The 24,675-nt window shown below is 39.7% G+C and overlaps 2 protein-coding genes across 2 annotated transcripts in view; both read right to left on the reverse strand.

Annotated features, from left to right (window-relative positions):
* Positions 1-7,209, reverse strand: part of LOC145403828 (uncharacterized) — a 102,599-nt gene extending 95,390 nt beyond the window's left edge. Inside the window, exon 1 of the mRNA XM_080275519.1 lies at positions 6,992-7,209. Coding sequence (XP_080131645.1) covers positions 6,992-7,069 — 78 coding nt within the window. The 5' untranslated portion in view covers positions 7,070-7,209. The remainder of the gene's footprint in view (positions 1-6,991) is intronic.
* Positions 7,210-19,852: 12,643 nt separating this feature from the next.
* Positions 19,853-24,675, reverse strand: part of LOC145403649 (ankyrin repeat and FYVE domain-containing protein 1) — a 93,960-nt gene continuing 89,137 nt past the window's right edge. Inside the window, exons 22-23 of the mRNA XM_080275336.1 lie at positions 22,861-23,136; positions 19,853-20,015 (exon numbers count right to left, since the gene is read on the reverse strand). Coding sequence (XP_080131462.1) covers positions 22,873-23,136 — 264 coding nt within the window. The 3' untranslated portion in view covers positions 19,853-20,015; positions 22,861-22,872. The remainder of the gene's footprint in view (positions 20,016-22,860; positions 23,137-24,675) is intronic.

The raw sequence follows: 24,675 nt of genomic DNA on the forward strand, positions 1-24,675 counted from the left end.
AATAATAATAATAATTCAATTTTCTCTCACAATGGGTATACCTTGAATATTCTCATCTAGGTATACAATGCCAGGTACAGGTTAATTTCCTTCAGGTGATGCAGCCAGAGGACCCTAAAACGTTACTATTCTCACAACTAACCCTCTCCTGGTCGGTACAACTCTAGCAATCATTTCAAGCCAAGCCAGACGATTTTATTCAGCTACGAAGGAGTCGAAAGGGCATGAAGGTTAAATCGTCTGTCTCTCGCCGCGATTAAGATTTCCATTCTTTCAAAAAATAAAAATAAATAAATAAATGATTATAAGTACTGGATTTTGAGAGAGAGAGAGAGAGAGAGAGAGAGAGAGAGAGAGAGAGAGAGAGAAAGTCCATCAGCAAACTGAATAAACATCATAACACCATTAAATTCCACAGTTCAAATACAAGACCCAAAACACCAATAACAACATGTCCCTACTTAATTAAGCCCCTCAATTACACACGGGTCATTAAATCAGATAATCAACTGACGCTTAAGGTTTGAAGAGGGCAATACTAGCGATCTCCTCCATCTTCCTCCCTGAATAATATAAAGTACAATTAAAAGAAGGAATGAACACCTGCAGAACACACAGCCTGTTTTTTCTTATTTTCCGTGGTGTTCTTCTTATGTTCTTTATGGAGTTCTTCGTTGTTCTCCTTCTCTCCGTCACTCTTGTTTTTCTCCTTCTTCTTCTTCTTCTTCTCCATCTTCGTCTTCTTGTTCTCTGGTATCTTCTTCTTTCCTACTTAGTTCTCAGTTTTCGTCTCTCCAGCGTTCTTCACTTCCTCCATCTGTATGGCGTTGGTGTGTGGGCAGGAGGGAATGAGTGATGAGACGCCTTATGGGGAAATTAACATGAAGAACAGCCTCTCTCAGCCCCGCACCCAACACCCGTTAATACCAGTCAGTGGGTAATGAAGGCAGGGAGAGCATGTTAAGTGTGTAGTCAACGCTGATGGATTGGTGGAATTAGGAAGGCGCCTCCCTAACTCCAGCTGGCCTTTTATGTTCTCGCCAATACTTTTTTCTTTTGGACTTCTTGTTTATCATCCCCTTCCTACTTGAACTTAGCTTCACGAAACAGATTTCATGTTAAACAGCATTTGAAAACCAGCAAAATTTGTCCTCTTCCACAGAATGATGAAAAAAAAGTGAATCTTAGCAGAACATATCAGTTGTGAAATTGTTAATGAAGGCTGTATGTTAACCCTCTAAGTCAGATGTTATCTTGCTAGTTATATTAACCACACATCCACAAATATTAATAATTTTCTAAGGCTATGAGGACAGAATCTTTTCCGTCAACATCAAACAATTCATTCCAAACATCGGTGCCTATCGCCTCTCAAAAAAAAAAAAAAAAAAAAAAAAAAAAAAAAAAAAAAGGAGGGGGAGGGGACCTAGCCTGCAAAGTTCCATCTTCATCAACCTGGCTTTTTTTTTTTTTTTTTTTCAAGCAAGCAGCAAGGCAGGTTCCAGAAACAAGGAAAGAGAAAGGACGAAAGTGACAGAACTACCTACAGCATACCAGCACCTCGTGAATGGGGCAACACAATCATTCACACATTATTCAAACCTCCGGAATCCTGGCAACATTCATCCGTATACATCCGTTCTTAAATTCCAAACATACAGTACATCTTTCACAACCCATCACCAGTTTCATTCAGTTTTCCTTTGAGAATGTTTCAGTTTACAAACACACTCACACGGGCCTATTCACTGGGTCAAAACGAGACATCTCAAAACTTCAAAAAGCTTTCGGAATATCTGGTGAAACTGAAGGAGAAATCTAGGAAGAAATAACCCCTTTCAGTACATTGACTTTTTTTCATTATGTTACTAAGGCTACACAACTGTTTCACATTAATGGAGACGTCTCGTAGTGAATGAGTTGCTGATAGCTGTACCTAACACATCCAGCCTTCCCTACGCAAAATAAAATCGTCTGTATTAAGCAAGAATAAAACGTACGGTACTGAAGGAGTTAGAAAACAAGATATAAGCAATTCTTTTTCCTCTTCCTCCTCCTCTCTCTCTCTCTCTCTCTCTCTCTCTCTCTACCACCCCAACCCAGAGAAAGTACCGTACAAGCACGACCGTCTCAACAATTCGCTACCCATGAACTTTATAAACAGTGAGGGTAAAGGTTGGCAGGAGCGGAGATTTAAATGCGTCTCTCTCTCTCTCTCTCTCTCTCTCTCTCTCTCTCTGTCAAGACGCCGACGATTTCTCCAATGTTGTGATCTGACATGGTAAGAGAGAGAGAGAGAGAGAGAGAGAGAGAGAGAGAGAGAGAGAGAGATGCAGCTCAATAGGAGTTGAATTTAAAAAAAGGCGAGAAAACTGATACCTGTTAAAAGTGCCTACAGATAAAAGACGGATGAAAGAGAGACCCAGGCTGAAGAACACAGTAACAAGCCAAAGACCGAGAACAAAGGAAGAACAAAGTGGTGGAAACAAAGGAGCTACGCAGCGAGACAGAGGGAAACAGAAACCCAGCGGACGGGACGGTTCAAGTCTGCGGTCTACTGTGCGGCTGCGGGTGCTGTAAAACTTATACTGCGGCCAACCTCCCACTACCCCACCCTCCATTAGCTAACCAGAACCACGTGTGTCCCTTAAAATTTTACAGTATTCAGAGGATCGTATATTTAAAAGTAAAAGAGCGTCGTCTCGCTAAATGGCACGTTAAGCGCGAGACGGTACTTTTAACGTAAACATTTGCATTTCCCAAAAGTTTTAACAGTACTCCATGAATATTTTTTTTTTCTGTTGCCTGAAAGATGTTGATCGTATATTTAACAGCAAAGCAACATGACAATGATATGCTTCTGTAACTACGGTAACTACAAAATAAAAACCTGGGTTAAGATCCACGAAACAACGTACGATAGGCTGTGTCTCATCTTCAACTGGTAACTACGACAGGGTTTGTTTTCGCAGGAATAACGAGACAAGGAAAGAACCTGCATCCTCTTTTCCGTATGCTTCCTGAAGAAAAAGAAATCAGATATGACAAAGACCCAATAGTTTCTTTATTAATCAAAGTCAAGCAGTACGTTTCGCAAAACACTTGCATTTGTCCACAAATATACACATTCTTACACATTCTCTAGTTACATTCACGAAGGAATAATTAAGCCAGCTACTATCAAACCTATTAAAGGAACTCTATAAGGCAACCCTGCAACGATAATAATATGCATTCTCACGTTACGGTATGCTATTTCAATGAACGAGTATTAAGCTAACCACTCATACCTTATCTATCTATCGGGTGTCTTTGAAATGCCATAACATCTACCGCACTCTGTTAAATACAATATAGCAGCCTTTATCAGAAAACGCAAATAGACGCTAACAAAGCCATCGCATCCTTCAAGCTACAAAGGCTAATCACGAACACACTACAAATTCGTCCACAAAGCTACGATACTTCTTCTACATTCAAGATCACTACCGGCATAATTCGTACTGACGCATACAGGCCTACATAAAAGTCATCAGGGCTCGTATTCTCGTCGGTTCAGGAAGCTCTCTAACACCCTTTCCTAAGCGACTTATTTTGTTTATTACACCTGACTGATCTACTCTGTTAAATAAATCCTTGCAATATCGCCCCATACTCTGCATAAATTACGTACAAATGGATATTAACCACCCATATCCAAAAGTAAATCGCCAAGGAAGCTGTGTTAGGGAGCTTTCTTAACCAACGACAATACGAACGTGGAAGTACTCACGCATACACCGATTACCACTGAAAAGCACGTTATTTTTTTTTTCCTTTTCTTACCGTACCTCAGCCTCTGCCATTTTCACCAATACTCATTTCGAGAACCAGTACCCGGTATCATTTTATCATTTTATTTTATCAGTTTATCATTAAATGTTTACCGATATAGCTTTTTTTTTTTTTTTAAAGTAACATTGGACTTTCAACTCTCAAAATAATTATAGGAAGGCCTACCGTAATAATTGTAAGTTTCAAGTCTTATATTATTGTGACCTGTAGGTAATGTTATCACAAAAAATTCTTAATCTGTTACGTGAGAGAGAGAGAGAGAGAGAGAGAGAGAGAGAGAGTGTGTGTGTGTGTGTGTGTGTGTGTGTGTGTGTGTGTGTGTGTGTGTGTGTGTGTTGGAGGTTATGTGTGTGCATGCGTGCGTGCTGGAGGAACCTGTTGACATTTCTTCAATATTTAATTTCTGAACCAAATACCCTTGGGAGAGAGAGAGAGAGAGAGAGAGAGAGAGAGAGAGAGAGAGCACTGGCACTGGCAGAACCTTATTGACATTTCTTCAATATTTAATTTCTGAACCAAATAACCTTGAGAGAGAGAGAGAGAGAGAGAGAGAGAGAGAGAGAGAGAGAGAGAGAGAGAATTTTTGACACATTATTGCCGCGAAAAACAAACACAATCTGATATGGCCGGCTCGCGTTGTTTTCTCTCTAAATCAACAGCCAGTCTTGACTTCACTAGTGTTTGAAAATTTACCCCTTCAGACCAAACACACCGTTTTGATCTATTTCTTCTTTCTTTTTCTTCTAACTGTCATTTAGTCGAAAGGTAATTTTATTCAGCTAACAAGACCCAGTTGCAGCAAGAGGGGTTACGAACGCAGCATCTAGCTCTAAAATACGGTAACAAGAATATTAATAAGGCAAGGCTAATGTGCAGTTTCGTCCTATGCATTAAAACGTGGAAAAAGCATACTAAATCCTATGATATGTATGCCGATTTCGTTGTCATCCATGTGCTCATTTTCCCCTATTTTTTATTTTTGGGAGGGGGCTGATTCCCTCCAAGAATCAAAGGGAGAGGGTCACGTTCTTCGAATATCACACTACGGATGAGAGTCCATTGAACATGCACTAGGATATCAAAGCCATATCTGTTCTCCTTTCACTATTTCTGTGAGGTTTTAATTTGTTAAGAGGCCTGACCCCCCTAAAAATCATGGTTGGAAAATTGTATATAGTGGAAGACCGGAGTAACCAAACAAATTCACCTGGGAAGTTTCATTCTAATCCAACAAATACCCTAGGAGGAGTTACACACACACACACACACACACAGGCTGCATCTCGCGCAAAGGTACAGGGCAAGGGCAAGGTACCGAAAATTATACCATCTTGCTTCGCAGGACTGATGTATCCTAAAATAAAAACGCCTCGTTACCTCCCAGCATTCAGGATGAAGAAGACGATTTCAGGCCGCGAGATGTCAATTTTAGGCCCAGGTAATATCAACAAGGACAGAAACACTATACTGCTGAAATTTGGAGGGAATTATCACAACAGGGCTGATATGAACTACTTCAGAAAAACTCCCTCTGAAATACAAGATTTTTTTTTTTTTACGAGCAAGATAAACTTCTGCACTTTTCTTTCCTTGTCTTACCTACAATAAATAAATAAATAAATAAATAAATGAGTTCACGAAAACTTTCCTCTCGTAAATAATACCGTATCTGCTCCTCGCAAATTATAAATTTTACATCCACCTTGTTTTTCCTGCATAAAAAACAAATCATAGTTACGACAGGGAGTTAACCGAAATTCATAAACCCACTTACGATCAACTCCTCTCGTAACTAAGATTTGTTTTTGCACGGGCAACGAAAGGAGTGCTGACAACTCAAATTTTTCCCATTTCGTTTGTCTGTTTCTTGTTTTTCCTGCATATACAAATCCGACTTACGAAATGGAGCTGATTCTAAGTTTGTTTATAAATCCCGTCCCGCCGCGACTACCAACCCTTCATTCACTGCTTTTGCTCCGCCAGACGCTTTAATTCAGTTTAAAAGGATGACCGTTGGTATTTAAAACGCACCCTCCATTAACCCCTTCACTTCCACGACCACTATGCTTTATTTTTACTAGTACCAGATTAATTTAAATAGCTGATTACAATGCGATGGTGCCCTGCAGTATCCTTCCATGTATTTTGCAAGGAAAAAAAAAAATACGGGGATCCTCATATCAACAATCTCTCATCCTTTCAGTAAGGTGACCTCTCTACTAATTCTTCCTCTCACCAGATATTCAGGGTTCACACACACACACACACACACACACACACACACACACACACACACGAGATTAAGTGCACAGTGTAACCTGGTATGTTATCCAATACCTGTTCCTGTTTCATCAATTAATCTCTCTCAGTAGGACACGAACGTAATTTTCTTTTCTTTTCTGTTTTATTCCTGATATCACCAGACGATTTAACGAACTCAGGAAGGACCCCTAGTATTAAGAAGGATGTATAAAATCGCCTGGAGATACCGATAATTGTATAAAAAAAGGTTAGCACTGATTTAAAGTACAATTCTCGTTCTTGTATCAATTCTCTCAGTTTTGACCGTAAGTTATGCGCTAGTTGAAATCTCTTACAAAAAAAAAAAAAAAAAAATAGAATACACGGTAGAAACTAAAATTATATACTATCCAGCTTTCTCAAAGATGAAGAGTAAGCTGGGGTAAAGTGGAATAAAATACAAAGCTTCCAAATTTAGACAAAAACATGTGTACGCCCCCCCCTCCCCTTTTTCTTAATTCCTCTTCTATGGTGGGTCTCTATGAACTTATAAAATCTTGACATTTACTTGCAAACAAAAATGCAAACCTCGTTATTCAAAGCCAAGGGGTTAATGCAAAGTATGGTTTTCCCGGCCAAGGAGTTTACTATAATCTAAAAAGCAAACGGCTGATCAATTCACCGTCCTAGCTTATTTGTTAACCCAGGATTATCAAGGAAAGGACAATGCAGAAACTCAACTCGTACCGTACGTGCAGATCCAGAAGTGAGTTACAAGAGATTTATAGCAAGTCCCTTATGGTTCCGGACACACATACATCCGTACCTGAGGCCCCCTAGCAAGTGCAGGAGCTTGCTTGATACGGGCCAAGGAGCAGGACGCAATGAGCCCCAGTCAAGTGTAATTGCAACTTACCAAAAGTGATGCGACGCCAATGGCCAGGGACCCACCACGCAGGTCACACCCACAGCAACACCTCTTGAGTAAGGTCATGGCGTGAGAGACCGCACAAAGGTAGTAAGAATCCCGGAAAGTGCAAGAAACTTGAGGATGCGTGGATCGGTGCGACAGGGAGGCGGGGACCGATCTCCTCCTCACAAGGCACACAGAGCAACTGGCAAGGCGCAACTGGCAACCCTCCACCACCCGCTCACTCAACCCACCTCACCTCCTCTACTATACCTCACTCGCTGCCACACACTTCCACTCGCCAACTTATTTTCCATGCAAATGCCGTCCATGTCCGACCCAGTTCTGCCCAGACTGGAAGGTTTCACTACGTTAAACTTTTACCTTCGTACAGCGATAGCGTTTTTGGAGCGCAGTATGTTTTTCCGATGTCTTTAGGTTCGCACTTACAGGTGATACGTAATATGTAAGCTAAATGATTTGCTACTTGTACATTTTGTGGCTGTGATTATGACGTTCATAATGATATGAGCTTAATTTTAATTCATACCTGGTGGTGTATACTATGATCTAAACGCAGCGCCCCTCTTGAACCTGACACCACGTACAAGTTGTGTAAGAGTCCGGCAGGAATATTGCGGGAGCCGGGGATTCACGCAAAGTCGTATTCTAAGTGCCATAGGAGACTTCGTGGCACCTACAACTGCTTTATTTTGGACACTACAGAATCGCTTTATCTTCTTGTCAGTACTATAAGTATGTAGATAACATACTATAGAGTATCAAGGTGCAATATGCATAATAAATCATCAAGAGGCTACGAAGTTTCCTTGCCAACAAGAATACGACCGACAACCATTTATTACCCACTCGAAAAAAGGTCTTGGCTGAACCATATTTCACACTTTAAACTGGGCAAGACACGACTGTACACGAGCTACCAGCTGAGGCAAAAAAATGGATGAAATATGTATGAGATTAAAAACATCCTTCAAAGTCGCCGCCAATGCAGTCTTGCCCTCTGGGTGAGTTATACCATATTTATGTAAGAAACAAAACAAAAAAATCATGCTAAACTCAGGATGTGTGATACATTCATCGATATAGATTTAAAACTATGAGACGGAAAAGGATAGAAGTGTATCCTAAGTTAGAGAGAACTGCATCTGCCTTGTGAAAAATACCATAAATTCAATAAAAGTTGCCTCTACGACGCTTACTGTCATAAACATGTCAGACACCGCGTCCGAACCACAGGGAAAAATAAAAAAAATGCGTGTTTACATGCTTCCGAGTACCATTTTCATTCAGCTTTTGCTACACATTACCAGAGTGATGGTTGTTTTACTAGTACTGATTAATTTGTGTGGAAATCGTGGTGAAACGGATGAATGAAATGAATTGGGCCAGGAGTGGATGGTTTTTTGCACCTGCATTGAACATTACTTCACATCCTGCCCACTTCCTTCCTCAGTTTCTGCGGCATGCATTCATCTCGTTCACCATTATACTACACAAGCTCATCACCACAGCCACACTAACACACCACAGCCAGATCACCACATTTTCTCTCCAAACCACAACCGCACCACGACTTTACAACACTCCTTCCTAACCACCACCGCATCACCACACGCTCTTCTTAACCACAGTCACATCACCATACCCTTCTCAACCACCACCGCATCACCACACTCTTCTTCCTAACCACAGCTCCATCACCACACTGCCTAACCACAACCGCATCACCACTCTTCCTGACCACAACCGCATCACCTCTTCCTGACTACAACCTCACCACTTCACTCACCCTCCAAACCACACACACACACACACACACTCCCTCTCCTTACCACAATCACATCCTATATCGGATTTAGTACATTATTCGCCACAGCTACACTGGCATATGCTCGTTACAATATTCACCCTAACTAAAAACACCACCACACACTGCCGCTCCTAACCACAGTCACACCCATTCTCACAACACTGCCGCATCACCACCGCTACACCAGCACATCACCAACGTACTCGACATCCCACCACACATCCCTTCCGTAGCACACACCTCACCACCAATCACCACACGCACTTACTTCCACATACACATCCCTCACTACAATCAAAGGCTGGAGGGACGCCTTCACGCAGTGGCACTGATATAACCAGACGGCTCCACTGCCTGGTTAAACAAAAGTCCCTCAACTCCCTCCCTGCCCCACAAAAGAAGGATGGTGGACTGCAGGATAAGGGCAATGCCAGCCACCGATCCACCGAGTTGACGTTCAGATGAGCCTGAGGTTGACACATTACTATTCCTTCTACTACCATCACTACCACCGTCACCACTACCACTATTACCACCATTCGCCGCACGATCACCATACTCTTCAGCAACCTTCCTCACCAGTAACCACACACAGACCGATAGTGCATTCTCCCATAACACTGATCGTAAATAATGTGACAGGCATCTTGGTTAGGTCCTCAAAGTTACTACAATACGGTTTTATCCACCACAATGTGAAAAATGCCATAAACTTTGAGGTGGAAAAGAAGACAAGTATAACTTAATTTAAAGAGAACTGCCTAACTTAGGTAACGAAAGTTAAAGAAAACTGCCTGACTTAAGTAACTATAGTTAAAGAGGACTGCCTAAACATGGCCAAACATTGCATTATATGTCATTCTACGGATGTATCCAGCACAGCATGGGTCATATGGCTGCTGAGAGACTCAAAGATGTGGGGTGATGGTGTGGGGTGATGTCTTACATGGTGGTGTGGTCGGGGTGATGGTGTGCAGAGTAGGGGTGGGTGGTGGTGTGGTCTGGGTGATGGCATGGGGTGAAGGCGTGGGTATGGTGAAATCTGGGTAATGGTGTGGTTTGGATGATGGTGTGGGGTGACAGTATGGGTGCCACCAATATTAGTCAATAAAGGCTTCTTTGCCAAAATTCCTGCCAACACTGTCTAGCTATGCATTACCACTGTATATGTGTTAAACTGTAATCCATGTGATGTGACGACTCTGATTTTTCTGCAGCAGAATATCTAAATCAGTACAATACACTCTTCAACATTCCTCACTGGCAGTTGGCTGGGCTCACTTGTGGGGAATTGTCTAATATATCATAAGTGGGAGGATGTTGTTTTTTTTACATAATTCAGGAAAAGGGCATGTGAAATGTTTCTTATTTTTTCTAAACTGTAGTCTTACTACTCATAAACTGTATTTCATATGTATCTACATAACTATGTGATATAGATAATTATACAAAGCATTAAGAATGATTGTGAATGTTCACTTTATTTTGAAAAACACAAGGATAACTGTATTATGTTCTGGAGTTTACATAAACTTATTGATATATATATATATATATATATATATATATATATATATATATATATATATATTCAATATATGAGCAGAGACAAATACTTGTGAACACATTTCATATACTGTACAGGTAACATCCGGATTTTATATGTCTGAAAATTTCCGAAATGATAACATAAAGCCACCAAAAGTGCGTAAAATCTTTACTGTGGCAAATAAGTGTGACCCTTGTTAAATTCAGCAATGTGACCAAACTGTGAAAGCAAAGGACACAAAACTGTTTGAGTTCCTATTAATATATGAGCATCACAATCCACCAGTGTACTGTGCAACCTTCAATGGCAATAAATCAATAACAAAGGAACAGTCAGTAAACCTGTATAGATTGAAATATAATACTTTTTTATCAAATACATACATATATCTGCAAATAACTTAAATGGAAATAGTAACATCGTAATACAATAATGGCATACACTGACTTGCTTTCTTACATTCCAAAAAGTACAGTCATAAAATTAATACGAAGAGGTAATGGAATGGTAGCATTATAACCACTGCATTGCCTGGGACCACGATTGGAGCAGGTAGCTAGGCACTGTTTATGTCTCCCAACTACCACACTGTCTATTCAACCAATCACCAGAAAGGACCAGTTTTGTGAACATTTTTCTTAACACACATGAAACTGCACTTCTAAACATCTCATGCATATACAGTACCTACTTGCCATAAAAATACTTAAAGAATAACAAAGCAAAGCAATGTTTAAATCAATACAGGCACTGTGATTTCCCTTCTGTTGTGTGTGTCTTGGTGTACTGGGGATCAAAAGATCATTAACTGGATGTGGACAAATGAAAAATTTAATGTGCTGATCATGATTTCCAAAGCTTCACAATCACAAACTGATTGGCACTCAATGAACCCATCAAAATTATCAGATTATGGCAAAGGTTGTGAGGACAGTGTGGCTGATAATATTTGTGTAATGAAACAACCAAACAGGCCTTCAACTTATAATAATAATACTGTAATCTGGTCCTTTGATTTTGGGAACAGCAGTTCTTCCTATGGAATTCAAAAGCACTCTAAGACATGTTTGCATTTTTACAATCACAAGAATATTGGCATCAACTTATTATACAAACCTCACAGGCAGAAGTGGCAACAACAAAAAACAACATAATACAATAAAACACAAGGTTCTGCACTTCCTATTTTGAGTTAAGCTTCATTTTTTTATGTTTGACTCATGAACCAGTGAAACAGAGTTGCAATTTAATGACAGGTAAAGTAAAAATAATAGTAATAATAATAATAATAATAATAATAATAATAATAATAATAATAACCAATATTATTTGCAATGAATAATGTTAGGCTTGGAGAAAACATGTGCAAGTACTGCATTTGAAATTTTTGTTTTTATTATTATTATTATTATTATTATTATTTGCTGTTGTGCACAGAGTGAACATCAAATGGGCCTGAGATAAGCAATGGAAATCAAATGGGCCTTAGCTAAGCAATGGAAATGTCAGTTATGAAAACTGGTAGGAATGTCTCCATAAACAGTGTATTAGAAAGAGTAACCTCACGCCTCCAGCCTATACATTTCACATGCAAAACTAACCATCCATCCATCCATCATCCAATCCTACATTGCCCCACGAGGAGGAGTGTAGGAGCCCGGGGCTAGGCAGTTGATCTCGACATTTAAGATGAGAGTGACCAGCCTCACTCATCCCTGAGTGGCATTACATGAGCAATCAACCCCAACCATCCCTTGGATATAAACCTTCACTGGCTCAATCCGACTGGAGTGCAATAATTACCCACTAAACCACCAGGTGCCAAAATTTGGTTATATGGTTGCCACTCAGCGAAGTAAATGGTTTCCTGGTGTACAGGAAACCATTTGGCTTGTCACTCAGTGTAGAGTCACCCACAGGCAGAAGGAAAAGGAAAGAATGAAGGAAAGAAAGACCAAAGAGGGAGTGTAAAGTCACCCGTAGGCAGAAGGACAAGGAAAGAATGAAGGGAAGACAGAAGAGGACGGAAGGAAAGAAGGATGGAAGAGAGGAAAGGGCAGACACCCTAGTGCAGCACTACATCGAGTGAGTGGGTGGTGAGCGCACCCACCTACCACTAAATCAAATAGGCCTGAGCTAAGCAATGGAAATGTCAGTTATGAAAACTGGCGGGAATGTCTCCATAAACAGTGTATTAGAAAGAGTAACCTCATGCCTCCAGCCCATACATTTCACATGCAAAACTAACCACATGCAATATAAACTAAAGGTTTTCAAACTGCCTCTCAGTTCTTGCAGTAACTATTGTAATGATAACATTTAAATACTGTAACATAGTACTGGATAGATTTGGGAGTTCTGGCAGTAACTACAGAAATGATAACATTTAAATAATATACAGTACTGTAGTATAGTATTGGGATTTTCTTCAAACATTAAGGTGCAAACCCATGCATTCTGGGTAAACTGGTGTCAGACCTGGTTGGCTTACAAGCAATCATAGTCCAGTTGTAAAAAAAAAAAAAAAAAGTACTACATAAAGTACACTTCTACTCTACTGCATTTATTTTGATACAACGTAGAAGGTAGCTTTAAGTTAATGAGAAATAAATACAGCTATTCGAAGTACTGTTTTATATACAGCAAGACTGTTGCTTATGTGGACCACTGCTCCAAGACTTTGTAATGAACATGACATCATTTTTCAACATTCTCCTCTTGCATCTAAGGTGCTCTGCCTTATGCATTTTATACATTCAGATCTGGTTGCGGAGTCCTGTCCAGGAAACAAGCATGGGGCTTTGTGGGAGTGTATTGAATTAGTACAGCTTTGACACTATCATCATCATCATCATCCGGACCTCCTTTCCCACCCTAGGGCAGGGTGAGGAGTAGCAATGTCCAGATAGCCCAAATGTACCCAGTCCAATGGGTCACGCTTCCATTCACTAATCATTCAAGCCCCTGGAATCCTGGTTCTATCAGATACGCCAAAAACATTCACCACGTTCTGTAGCTTCACATAATCGTATCCGACAGAGTCAATCATTAATGGAAATTTATTTCCCTTAGTTAGTAATGGGTGATAGAGATGAAATTTACACATTATATGTGAATGGGCTGTACTTCTTTGTGACTATCACTGTATTCTAGGATTAGTTCCTATTACAACTCAGCTTTCATGATGAAGAGATGATAATTTTAGGCCAGGTTAAAGCAGGCATGAGCACTATATATGTGCAAATGTACAATACTTTTTTCCACAGATTTGCTTACATAATGGTCTCTTTAATGAAAAGGGACTATGGGGGCAGTGACTGTTGTTGTTACTGTTGTGACCCCAGGTCCATCTAAAAGTGAACTAAGTGGAGTGCAGGATGAAGTTGCCCTTCCCTGCAATTGACCATCCTCCTTTCAGGGTACAGAGAGGGAACTAAGGAACATTTGTATAAATGGGCAGTTGGTTATATCAGTGTCACTGCATGCAAGCATCCCTCTCCAGCACCATGGATACCGTACTGTGAAAAGTGGAAGCATGCAAATAGGTTTGTGCAAAGGCACGGTATGTGGTAAGAACAGGTTACTACTTATAGAATCCTGAAGAATTCTGCCATGATACTCCTATGAATTACAAGTTTGGTTTGCAGTATTTTGGCTTACATTCACTTTCCCCTGGTCCCTGAAACCCCACAAGCAGCAATCCAGCTGTATCACCATAAGTAATCTGGACACCTGATACATGTGGCCAAACATCACCAATACTGTACCGGTAACCTCAAAGGACCTTTTAGTATGTACTGTACAGTGTGCAAAAAGAACAGAGCAAGCAGGAGGCGCTAAAACTCATCACAATAAAGTATGCATACTGATATAATGCAGGAACCAATAAAACATCAAATGGTAACAAAAAACAGCAAAGCTAGTATCATATAACCCTCTTCCAGGGATAGGAGCCTGAGACTGGGCTGTTACAGTCCAGCACATCTAAAATCTATTTATAATAAAATGTTTTTTTATTCATCTCACTATCAGTGCATGTTATGCAATGCACTGGTCATTAATATTTCTCTTCATACAACAGACTGAGTTTGAAAGAAATAAACAAAGTTTGGTACGTTCTGAGCTTCTGATAAATTCAGAGTTTGAAGCAACAGAAGTTGATACTGCAGATGTTTACAGTACAGCCTATATTTTCAATAACTATCTAATATACATTTACTGCAGCTAAATATCAATTTACAATTGTAGAACAATGCATTTCCTTTTACACTTATAGAAATGTAAAAGAATTTTATAAATGTCAATGTCTTACAAGAATTAATGTCTGTGTCTATGGAAAATAGTCACTATACCTGACATATGGCACACTAACCCCATTTCTTTGCTGTGAATCAACACATCCTAGGATATACAACCTGAAGTATGCATGAGGGTCAAAAGCGCTGTTGCTCTATTCAGTACTTTTAAGACATCTTCATCTGCTAACATGATACTCACTCTTGGTGATGGCCTCTCTTGTAAGCTTAATAAGATATGATCACTGACCTGGACTGTGCATGAGACTTATATGCTTGGTCAATCCAGTCAAGGCTCAATGCCATTTCAGTAAGTCTATTACAGTGTTTGTAACTCTCAAGATCCAGAACAAATTGATATGGTTTGAGCATTATTCTACATGATCAGATTCAACAAAGAAACACTACACAATATATATTGTGAAAAAAACTTATTGTATGAGCAAGCATTAACAATTCATGAAATACAGTGCTCCCTCACTTTATTTACTTATTTTTTTTCTTTATCCTTCCTGCCACTTTTTATTATTCTTCCTTCCTTTTCAGGTGGCTTTACATTGACTGACATGCCTAATGGTTTCCTGTATGCCACAAAACCATTTACAATGCTGGGTGGTAACCATATAACCAACCCACAGTGTTCCCTATGTGTCAACAAGTGGGTTGGTGGAGGGTAAGTGTCCCTCCCAGTAAAACAACTATATCAAAGACAAATAGCCACCCCTTATGGGATCGTGGCCTCTGGCTAAAGATAGGTAGACAGAACAGTTATATCAATATACATACTCAATAATTAATTTACAATGCTGAATAAGACTGTATAATATGATTATACTGTATAATAATATACGACTGTATAACATGTCTTTAAGGTTTGTACATGAAGGCCTTAAGTAATGCACCTACTTGTGGCTGGCAGATTACTATGTTAAAGAAAATATGCTACAGAAGACTAGGAAAACTATCATAAAGATCTTCCAGTTTCTAGCGACACAGTCAAAGTCGCCTTCTTTCTATCTTTACCAAAAATACTCTAAACATCTTGCTCCTGCCATCACACAAATTACAGTATTATAAAATCTACTACACACACACACACACACAAAGCAGTGACTACCTCTGACTGGAGTTACATCATGTTCAACTTGAGCCATGTTACAAATGTACATGACTGCATCCCTGGCTGAAAAATTCCATTTTAACCTGTGCCTATAGAAAATCACAAGTGCTCGTGGGCCTTTCGCGCCCCTCGCACTTGCTCCAGCAGAGGGCTCTCGCGTTTATGTGCTGTTCTAGTGTAACGTTGTCACTTGGATTTTTTGCAGCTAACCAACTGATCGTGTTATTTGCAGCTTCGGGAATGGAACCCAAGTTGTCTGAAAGCATGTCCGAAAAACTTTAGTTGTACCTGTGGGCAAAAAATTCTACACAGATCCTATGCTGGGCGCCAGGAGCGGCGTTTTTTTGGTCAAAATGTGATCGCTCATTAAATATAGTAAAAGTTTTTCAATCGTGATGGGACCAAGTTTTTTCACAGCAGCAAATTTTTTGCGATTTCTGTGCCAATTTTGGTGCGATTTGAATGTGTAGTTTCGGCTGCCCAAAAAACACTCACACACAGACACACAGCTACTGCTATAGTATATTAGATGCAAAAATTTGAAACATCACTTGAGGAAAGTTAATGCCAACATTTGGAATATTTGTGATACACTATTTATAAATCAAGTCATACTCTTAAGATGCCAATTACAGTATGCAGTTTTCTGATACACAGTAAGTGGTTGTGATACATTATCCACATAAAGTGAGAAAGCACTGTATATACTTGGTACTGTTTGAGTAATATAACATCTGCACTAACAGCATTAATTTATTCATATATTTTCATAATATAATATTCTTTGGTAAAGCAGATACAGTAATTAAGAGACACATGATCATCTGGTGGAAGTATATATATATATATATATATATATATATATATATATATTTATAAATAAAATTCTGTACACATATAACTCTTCTACACAAGGAAAGAATGCTGTTACTCTCATCCTTCCTTGTATGTAAGGGTCCTAGGGCTAATAGGGCTATGATACTCACTCATTTTCATTTGTTCATGATCATTATATTTTTTATTGCTGACCTGTATCAGGCACTGTGGCAGAACATCCATAACTGCAAGCTCACTCTTCTTAAAAAACAACACTCAAAAAGTATGCTCTACCAACAAATATGATTCAAACCACCTCATTCTTCTGCCAATTATCTCCTTTACTTGCTATATTTGTCATGTCCTGTGACCCAGAGAGGCTGTGATACAAGTATTATCCTGCTGTTAAACAAGGTAAATCTGCGGGAGGTAATATTAGTATAATTAAAAAAAAAAAAAAAAAAAACTTATTCTTTAAAAATGTGTATGATGCCAAAGCATTTACATATGAACAGCCCAAACTGGAAAAGAGGGAATACTGTACAAGGTTAACAGTCACATATCACGCAAAACATATTCTGTATTGCTATATATGTATCAACCTTTTTAGTGTTCCATTCACTGATATTTACCTTCATTCACTGATTCATCTTAGAGGTAGGATGACATTAAGACTGTAATGTTCAGAATGTACAGCTGATACAACAGCAAGTTTAAGAACTCAGACCTGAGCCAACACTTTTTTCTGTGTGTTTCTAAGCTTTCTGTTTCATTTATTAATATTTACCATCAGTAATGGCTATTTCGTGTCAGTAAGTGTTGAGTTGGGTCTTAAATGTGGTGTCAGAAGTGTGGGAATGGGTTTCCATGACTTCAGCCTCTTTCTCTCTCTCTCTCTAAATATACCCTTGCAGGCACATATGACAAAGTTTACTCTCTCTTTACTGTACTGCACTCATACATTGAACTGGCATCTTTAAATACAAAAAAAAAAATGTGTCACTAGGTATGAGTAATATATTTGAAACTTATATGTACAAACTTCTGTGATGAGACTTGCTTAGCTCTGTTCAGCAGTTTACACTGTTTTACAAGCAGGCCAGATTACAGAACCCAGGCAGCAGTAGTAAGGCAGTCCTCCTTGGTAGTTCAATACTTTAATCCTACCACAGTTCAGTTTGGGGATTTGCAGTTTTACAAAACATACCTCACAGAAACATCAAAGACCTATTGTACTATGGTGTAAACTCATTAACTCACAAAACATCAATCATACTTTACTCGCTTCCTGTTTCTTTGCAGACAACTTGTGCATATTGGGCCAATACAATACACCATCCTTCTCTTAATAAACAAGTGACTACTGGTGACATTTATAATCAAACAAATTTCATGCTTAGGGCAATCAAATCTTTTCTGTATGTTAACAAACACTTTCAACGTGCTAATTTTTAACTAACTCCCACGTCTCACAAATCTGACCTCAATTACCTTAAGAATCTTAGTCAGGCACTGTCAACAATGACTGCTTTCTTGAACTTTGACATTTAAATAACAACCTTCTAGCTCTTCATTCAGTCCTGTACTGTCCCCTCAGGAGCACATGGGCCTAAGGCTATGGTATTCAGTCCAGACATTTAAGTCGTAGGTGACCAACCACTCACCCCTCAGCAGCATTATGCAGCCAATAAACCCCAACCATTTCCTGAATCTGAACCCTTATATTCATTCATTAATTCATCATCTAATCCTGTGTTGCCCCATGAGAAGCATAGGACCCTGGGGCTAGGCAAGTTGGTCCTGACATTTAAGATGAGAGTGACCAGCCTCACTCATCCCTGAAAAGCAATACGCGAGATATAAACCCCAACCACCCTTTGGACATCCAGCACAGGCTCAATCCGATTGGGGTGCCTTAATCGACCACTAAACCACCAGGTGCCATAATTTGGGTATATGGCTACCACCCACCATAGTAAATGGTTTCCTGGTGTACAGGAATCCATTTGGCTTGCACTCAGTGTTGAGTCACCCACAGACAGAAGGAAGAGGAAAGAATGAAGGAAAGAGAAACCAAAGAGGAAGGATGGAAAGAAGGAAGGATGACAGGAAAGGGCAGGCACCTGAGAACAGCATTACATCGAGTGAGTGGATGGTAAGCACTCCCACAAACCACTATAAAATTCATAAAACAGTGCATTCCAGCTTTTTCTATAAAACAGTTTTCTCCTAACACACCTAATAAAGAAATGGACGAACTGGACACACATAATCTGACCAATATATAACTGTTGTGTATGTAATGCTTATAACAAGGTGAAAAACATGATACACTGTACTGCAGCAACCAACATCCAGTCAACAAATCTTATGAGTATATCACCTTTACTTATGCATACAAACTTGATCTGGCCACAGAACATCATACACTGCATGTAGTATTTCATATCATAGAACAAAATTTCTTGATTAACTGGCTTTTCCTGCCGCTACGGCATCAGTATTTCTAGATTTCAAACTTCTCAGCAAAGCTGCAACAGAAAATATTTACAAACATGCTCTAGCTGCATAGATACACCTGGTTTTGACAAAATTGTGTACAGTATTTAAATATCAATCCAACTAAAATTAAGAGTCCAAAGAAAGATTTCTCATACTTTATCTACAGCCTCTTTATCTATGTTGTTAGGAAAAACAAGAGAATGACTTCAACCAATAACTGCCAGTGACCAGGTTTAACACTACTATAAAATCCAGCACCCGTACCTAATCACTGGTAGGAATTTGTATGATTCCTTATGAGGAGAAACATCACAACATCATAAGTGAAAGGACTGTGTAGCCTACCAGGACAACTGCATTATACCAGCAACCTTCTTAAGGTACAATAATGAAGTTTCTTGACATTCCTCTGCTGACACAAAAAATGTGCATGCATGCACATAATTTATATACAAACACACACAATGGGAAAGGCTAGTTCGTGAGTTGCATCAGGTTAAAACAAACTATGAGATGAGAATGAATGAATATCTGGCTTTAGAAACTGCACTTATAACAATCACCTAGAAAATTGGAGCTTACAAAAATATAAATATGTATGAAAAAAGGAGTAATGTGTCTAGCTTCATAGTACACATCCTACTTTCCTTTTATAAAAATTGGAGCTACAAATAGCTTAAAGTCTGAGACAAAAACCACCACAAACCCTCTGAATCATCCAGTGCACATAATGTACAAATGTACCTGGACCAAAAAAGCACTATGAGCTCCTATTTACGTTACAGTTTGTTCATGGAGCCACACATATAAAAATACAATGAAGAGAGATTGCATCTATGTAAAAATACAAAATATTCTGGTCAGGGTGGGTTCGTTGATGCACCTCACTTGACTGGTCCTGGCAGTGAGAACAAAGTCTGTGGCAGAAAAGAACAGAGACAAAACAGAGTAAGGGGCAGCATGGAAGGCTCTCATAATCTCTACTACACACCCTAAGTAAAATGTTAATAAATATACACATCAGATAAATAAACTGCCAAAACTACTTTAATGTATTTTGCTTCCATATTAAGAGGAACACATCATCACCACAATCCTGACATATTTTTTCCCACTTAACAATGGGGAGTGGTAGGATCCAGTAAACAAAGAAAGAGAAATCACAAAAAAGGAAGACCTATCACCGTCATGTCCAATGAAACAGGCCAGACACTCTCATCACATCACTCAAAACCTTGGAATCCTGTTTACACCTAACAGGCCTAACCATTCACACATATATTTTTTGGTGATTTTCATTATGGATGCACCTCATACTACAGTACCTTGTATAACAAATAAATAAGCTGCCCCCCAAATTTTAATACTGGTATCTACCTCCTCACTGATGCAACTGAAGTAAAACGAATATTACAGGTTTTATTAATTTTTTTGAATTAGTCTAGTGCCCCATTATAATTATTACCTATAACAAGGTGTTCAGGTTAAAACAGTTAGCTGCAACATTAACCTATATATTCAATGTAGTAGAGAGATTCAAAGCAAACAGCTGCAACCATGAACTTCACCAACTGATAAATATAACATTACATGATGAAACTGATAAGCACTTTTCTAACTGCACTCTACAAGGACTCATCAATACCACAACCATGGCTTTAGCAAAGTCAGTGCTAAGAATGATTTGTTAAATCAGTACTGTACACTCATCATTCAGGCTTAATTAACCCAGAACACATGTAACCGTCCAGAAAATGCAGCAACTGTATTACAAGGTTACCATGGCAGCTGACTACACACCAAGAAGTCAACAACCTGCCACTAGCAAGATTCAGCTGACCATGCCACAGCTAAGAAAAAAGTACTAATACACTGTGACTCTAACATGAACATTAATGCAACTGCTAAAAATGAATGCACAGTAATCCCTCTGTTATGTCACTCTGTTAGCACGGTTTTCATTATCATGGCCAGATTAAGATCTGAACTCCCGCCATTACAGGACATTTTTTCCAGTCAAAATCTCGCTATTGTGCACCTGAGCTGGGACAAGCGTGAGACTTAGCCCACCAAGACGTACAAAAAAATACACTCACTCTACTGGAGATGCAGCCCTACCTGAGGAGTTAGTCCCAGGTTATTGGGACTGTTAACTCTCCACTCCCTAGTCTCAGAACCCCTTACCTCAAGACCATCTCATGTCTCTCTAAGGTACAGCATGTGTACCCAATAATGGATTCACTATTCTCCCTTATTGTGCTTTTTCATTACTTTTTATTAGCCTAACCATGCATATGTGTTTCTTGTACTCATCATAATATTATGTATGTGTTTAGGGGACCTAAATCATTGAAAAAGGGAAAATTGAAGTTGGATTCTGGGTGCTTGGAACCAATTAGGATAAATCCCATAGGTTCTGTGTCTTCATTATCTCAAGTTTTCATTATCACATGCTATGTCTGGTGCCAATTATGCACGATAACCATGGGATGGCTGTACTGTACAGCGCTAATTTGCCACAAACATGATAAAACTCTACTTACTATCACTGAGACACATCTGTCACTAACTCATTTATGCATCATTATAACAGTCCAGCAGCTGCCACTGGATCTGATACGCACATCATTACATTTCTCACTGTAATACTGTACTCCTACACCAGTCACTATACCCGTCTTCAGCCAACTTGCCTCTTAAGCCACACTCTTTCCGGACGCTGTGGTCTCAAGTCCACGGTCTTCCACTCTCCACGTGGTGGGTGATGAGGGTGACGCTTAAGAGACAAGTTGCCTGGCAGCAAGCATAAACACCTAATACCACCACTTAACCCCTTCACACAACAAGATGTATGACGTGACGCATGCATGTGGGGAGGGAGGGGCGAGTGGACTTCCTGAAGTTTCATAGTGATGAATTTTTTTTTTTTTTTTTTTTTTCCCAGTAAAAATGCCTCAAAATGGGCTATCTGAGAGGAGCATGTGGAGTTACATGGAGAGAGAGACTGACAAATGAGGAAGTGAAGGAGCATTGTGGTGTGGGTGTGGATGAGACAGAAAGTGTCAGGAGAAACACACCGAAGTGGTTTGGCATGTGGAGAGCATGCAGGGCAAGAGACTAATGAGAATGTATGGGAGTGAGTTGGAGGGAGGGAGAGGAAAGGGGAGACTAAGGGTGAGATGGAGGGAGGGAGTGGACAGGTATATAAGAGAGGGGTGTGTGAGCTGGGAGAGCAGTGAAATGGCAGGGTACAGGGCAACATGAAGACAATTTGTTTGTGGCCACCCCTTAAGGGATTAAGGTATCTGGCAAAAGACTGATAGACAGACAGCCTCAAACTGGCATACGGACATAATCTTTATCACAAATATTATCTCTTGAAGTTGTATTTTGATGTGACTTGTACCACATCAAAAAAAGTAGCTCAAATGCCAGTCAGACTTTCCCAACCTACAGTATTCTGAAATTTATGGCCATGCATGAAAGGGTTAAGTCCACTCACCTCTAGGCAACACAGACACTGACAAGGTTAACCCCTTCTATCTGATGATGTTTTATGTACAGTATTTTATTTTTGCTATTTTCAAATGACTGTATTCAGTCTTGGAGAGACCTGTTAAAACTAGAGGTATTACAGGTATATATGGTGGCTTTATTAAATCCCTTCACCAATGTTACATTTGTAACTTGAATATAGCTGTCTGGTGGCTGCAAGAACAAAATGTACAATAAGTCATCGGACGAAAGGGAGTTCAAACTGACCTGGTTGGGGTACTAAGACACAGCAGCTGGTCCAAGTGTGAGGACATCAAAACAGATGTGGCATACTCGCACAGGCTTATTGAGGGAGAACTTGAGTATGGGCACATCTTTGTCTGAGCAGCGTGAACAGAGAAGCCGCCCACAGTGCCGACAGTGGTGGCGACGAGTGGCCAAACCAAACTTGGCCCCACATTCCATACACAGCTCACCTTCACTCCACGGTGGCTCTGCTGATAACAAGTCTAGCAGCCGGAAGAGAAGCGTTTTGGTTGGGACCTGTCAGGAACCAAAGTTATTTCCATGAGTTCTTCTTCAAATGCTTCAAGCTGTAAGATCACATAGTAAAGTGTGGGAAAAAAAGAAAAAGCAATGAAATAATGTCATCAGTATGGTTGGTCCATGAGTGGATAACTACAGAATTAAACTGTTCTGCCTATGAGGAGAAAGGCATACCTCACCATGCTAGGTTAGGACAGGTTGCAAAGAGCTGCTATAATCTCTTACACCCTGAGGACAGATTTATCTTATACTTGCTGTCATGACAATTTCATTTACCCTGGGATAAGAGACAGCCTTCATTAATTCTTTCACTATAAAGAAGCTCTCTTATGTTGAATACTGTACTACTGTCTGATAGCAGGATTACTGGACTTTATATATATATATATATATATATATATATATATATATATATAAAAAATCTTCTAACTGGGTCCCAGTACAGTTGACAAGATCTATAAGAACTGATGCACCAGTAGGCCTACTTGAAGTGGCCTAAAATAACCACTGGACTGTTTTCTTGTTAGTTCAAGCAGGACAATCATAAGCCACTGTGACTATTGGTCTTCTGACAATTATTTCAGCTGACAGGTATGCCCACTGATGGTTATGCCATTTGATGGTTTATGTTGGCATGATGCAGGCATGCAATTCACAAACATTGTAGTTTAGCTCAATAGTTAATGTAATGATATCAGCCCTAAAAGCACTGATGGAAACTAATCTTATGAACAGAATTTCTGAGTGAATCATTTGCCTGCTGGGTGGAACAGATTTCTGAAAGTTTGAATTATGAAGTGAAATGGATGTAACTTTCAGTGTACATCCATCTGTGATGAATGAAAGACACTTGTAAGCAGTGGTGCAGCCAGGATTTGTCCCAGGGGGGGTCCACCTATCCTCACTAGTCACCACATGGTATTTCCATGAATGGGCAGAAACAGTGATGGTTGCCCGTGATGCTAGGCGCTTTTTGGAATTTCGACCTTAGAGTCAAGGGGGGGGGGGCATGGCTGCTTGTAAGTTTAAAATACACTGTAAAGGCATTAAGAAAATATATCCAGTGAATGCTTGAGAGAATGTATCCAGTGAATGTCTTCCAGAGAAATGAAGTCACTGAATGTACAGTGAGGTTGGAGGATGAGGATATGGAAAATGTGAGTGCATTTAAGTACTTGGGTAATATGTCGAGTAAAGATGGAAGTTTGGAGGATGAAGTGCTTGAAAAGGTATAACAAGAAACAAAGGTTGCTGGTTCTTTGAAAGCAGTGATAAGAAATGGGGAAGTGAGCATGGAAGTGAAAAAGTCACAGCATGATAGTATTATGATACCAACTCCAATGTATGGAAGTGAAGCTTGGACAATGTTGACAGGACACAAGTCAAGAGTGAGAACAGTGGAAATAAGTTACTTGAAAGGAGCATGTGGAGTTACATGGAGAGACAGACTGACAAAGGAGGATGTGAAGGAGCACTGTGGTGTGGATGTGACAGACAGTGTTAGGAGAAATACACTGAGGTGGTTTGGCCTTGTGG

Source organism: Coenobita brevimanus, chromosome 61, assembly GCF_032717465.1.
Source record: "Coenobita brevimanus isolate Jiangsu-jjx chromosome 61, ASM3271746v2, whole genome shotgun sequence".
NCBI classification, from domain to species: domain Eukaryota; kingdom Metazoa; phylum Arthropoda; class Malacostraca; order Decapoda; family Coenobitidae; genus Coenobita; species Coenobita brevimanus.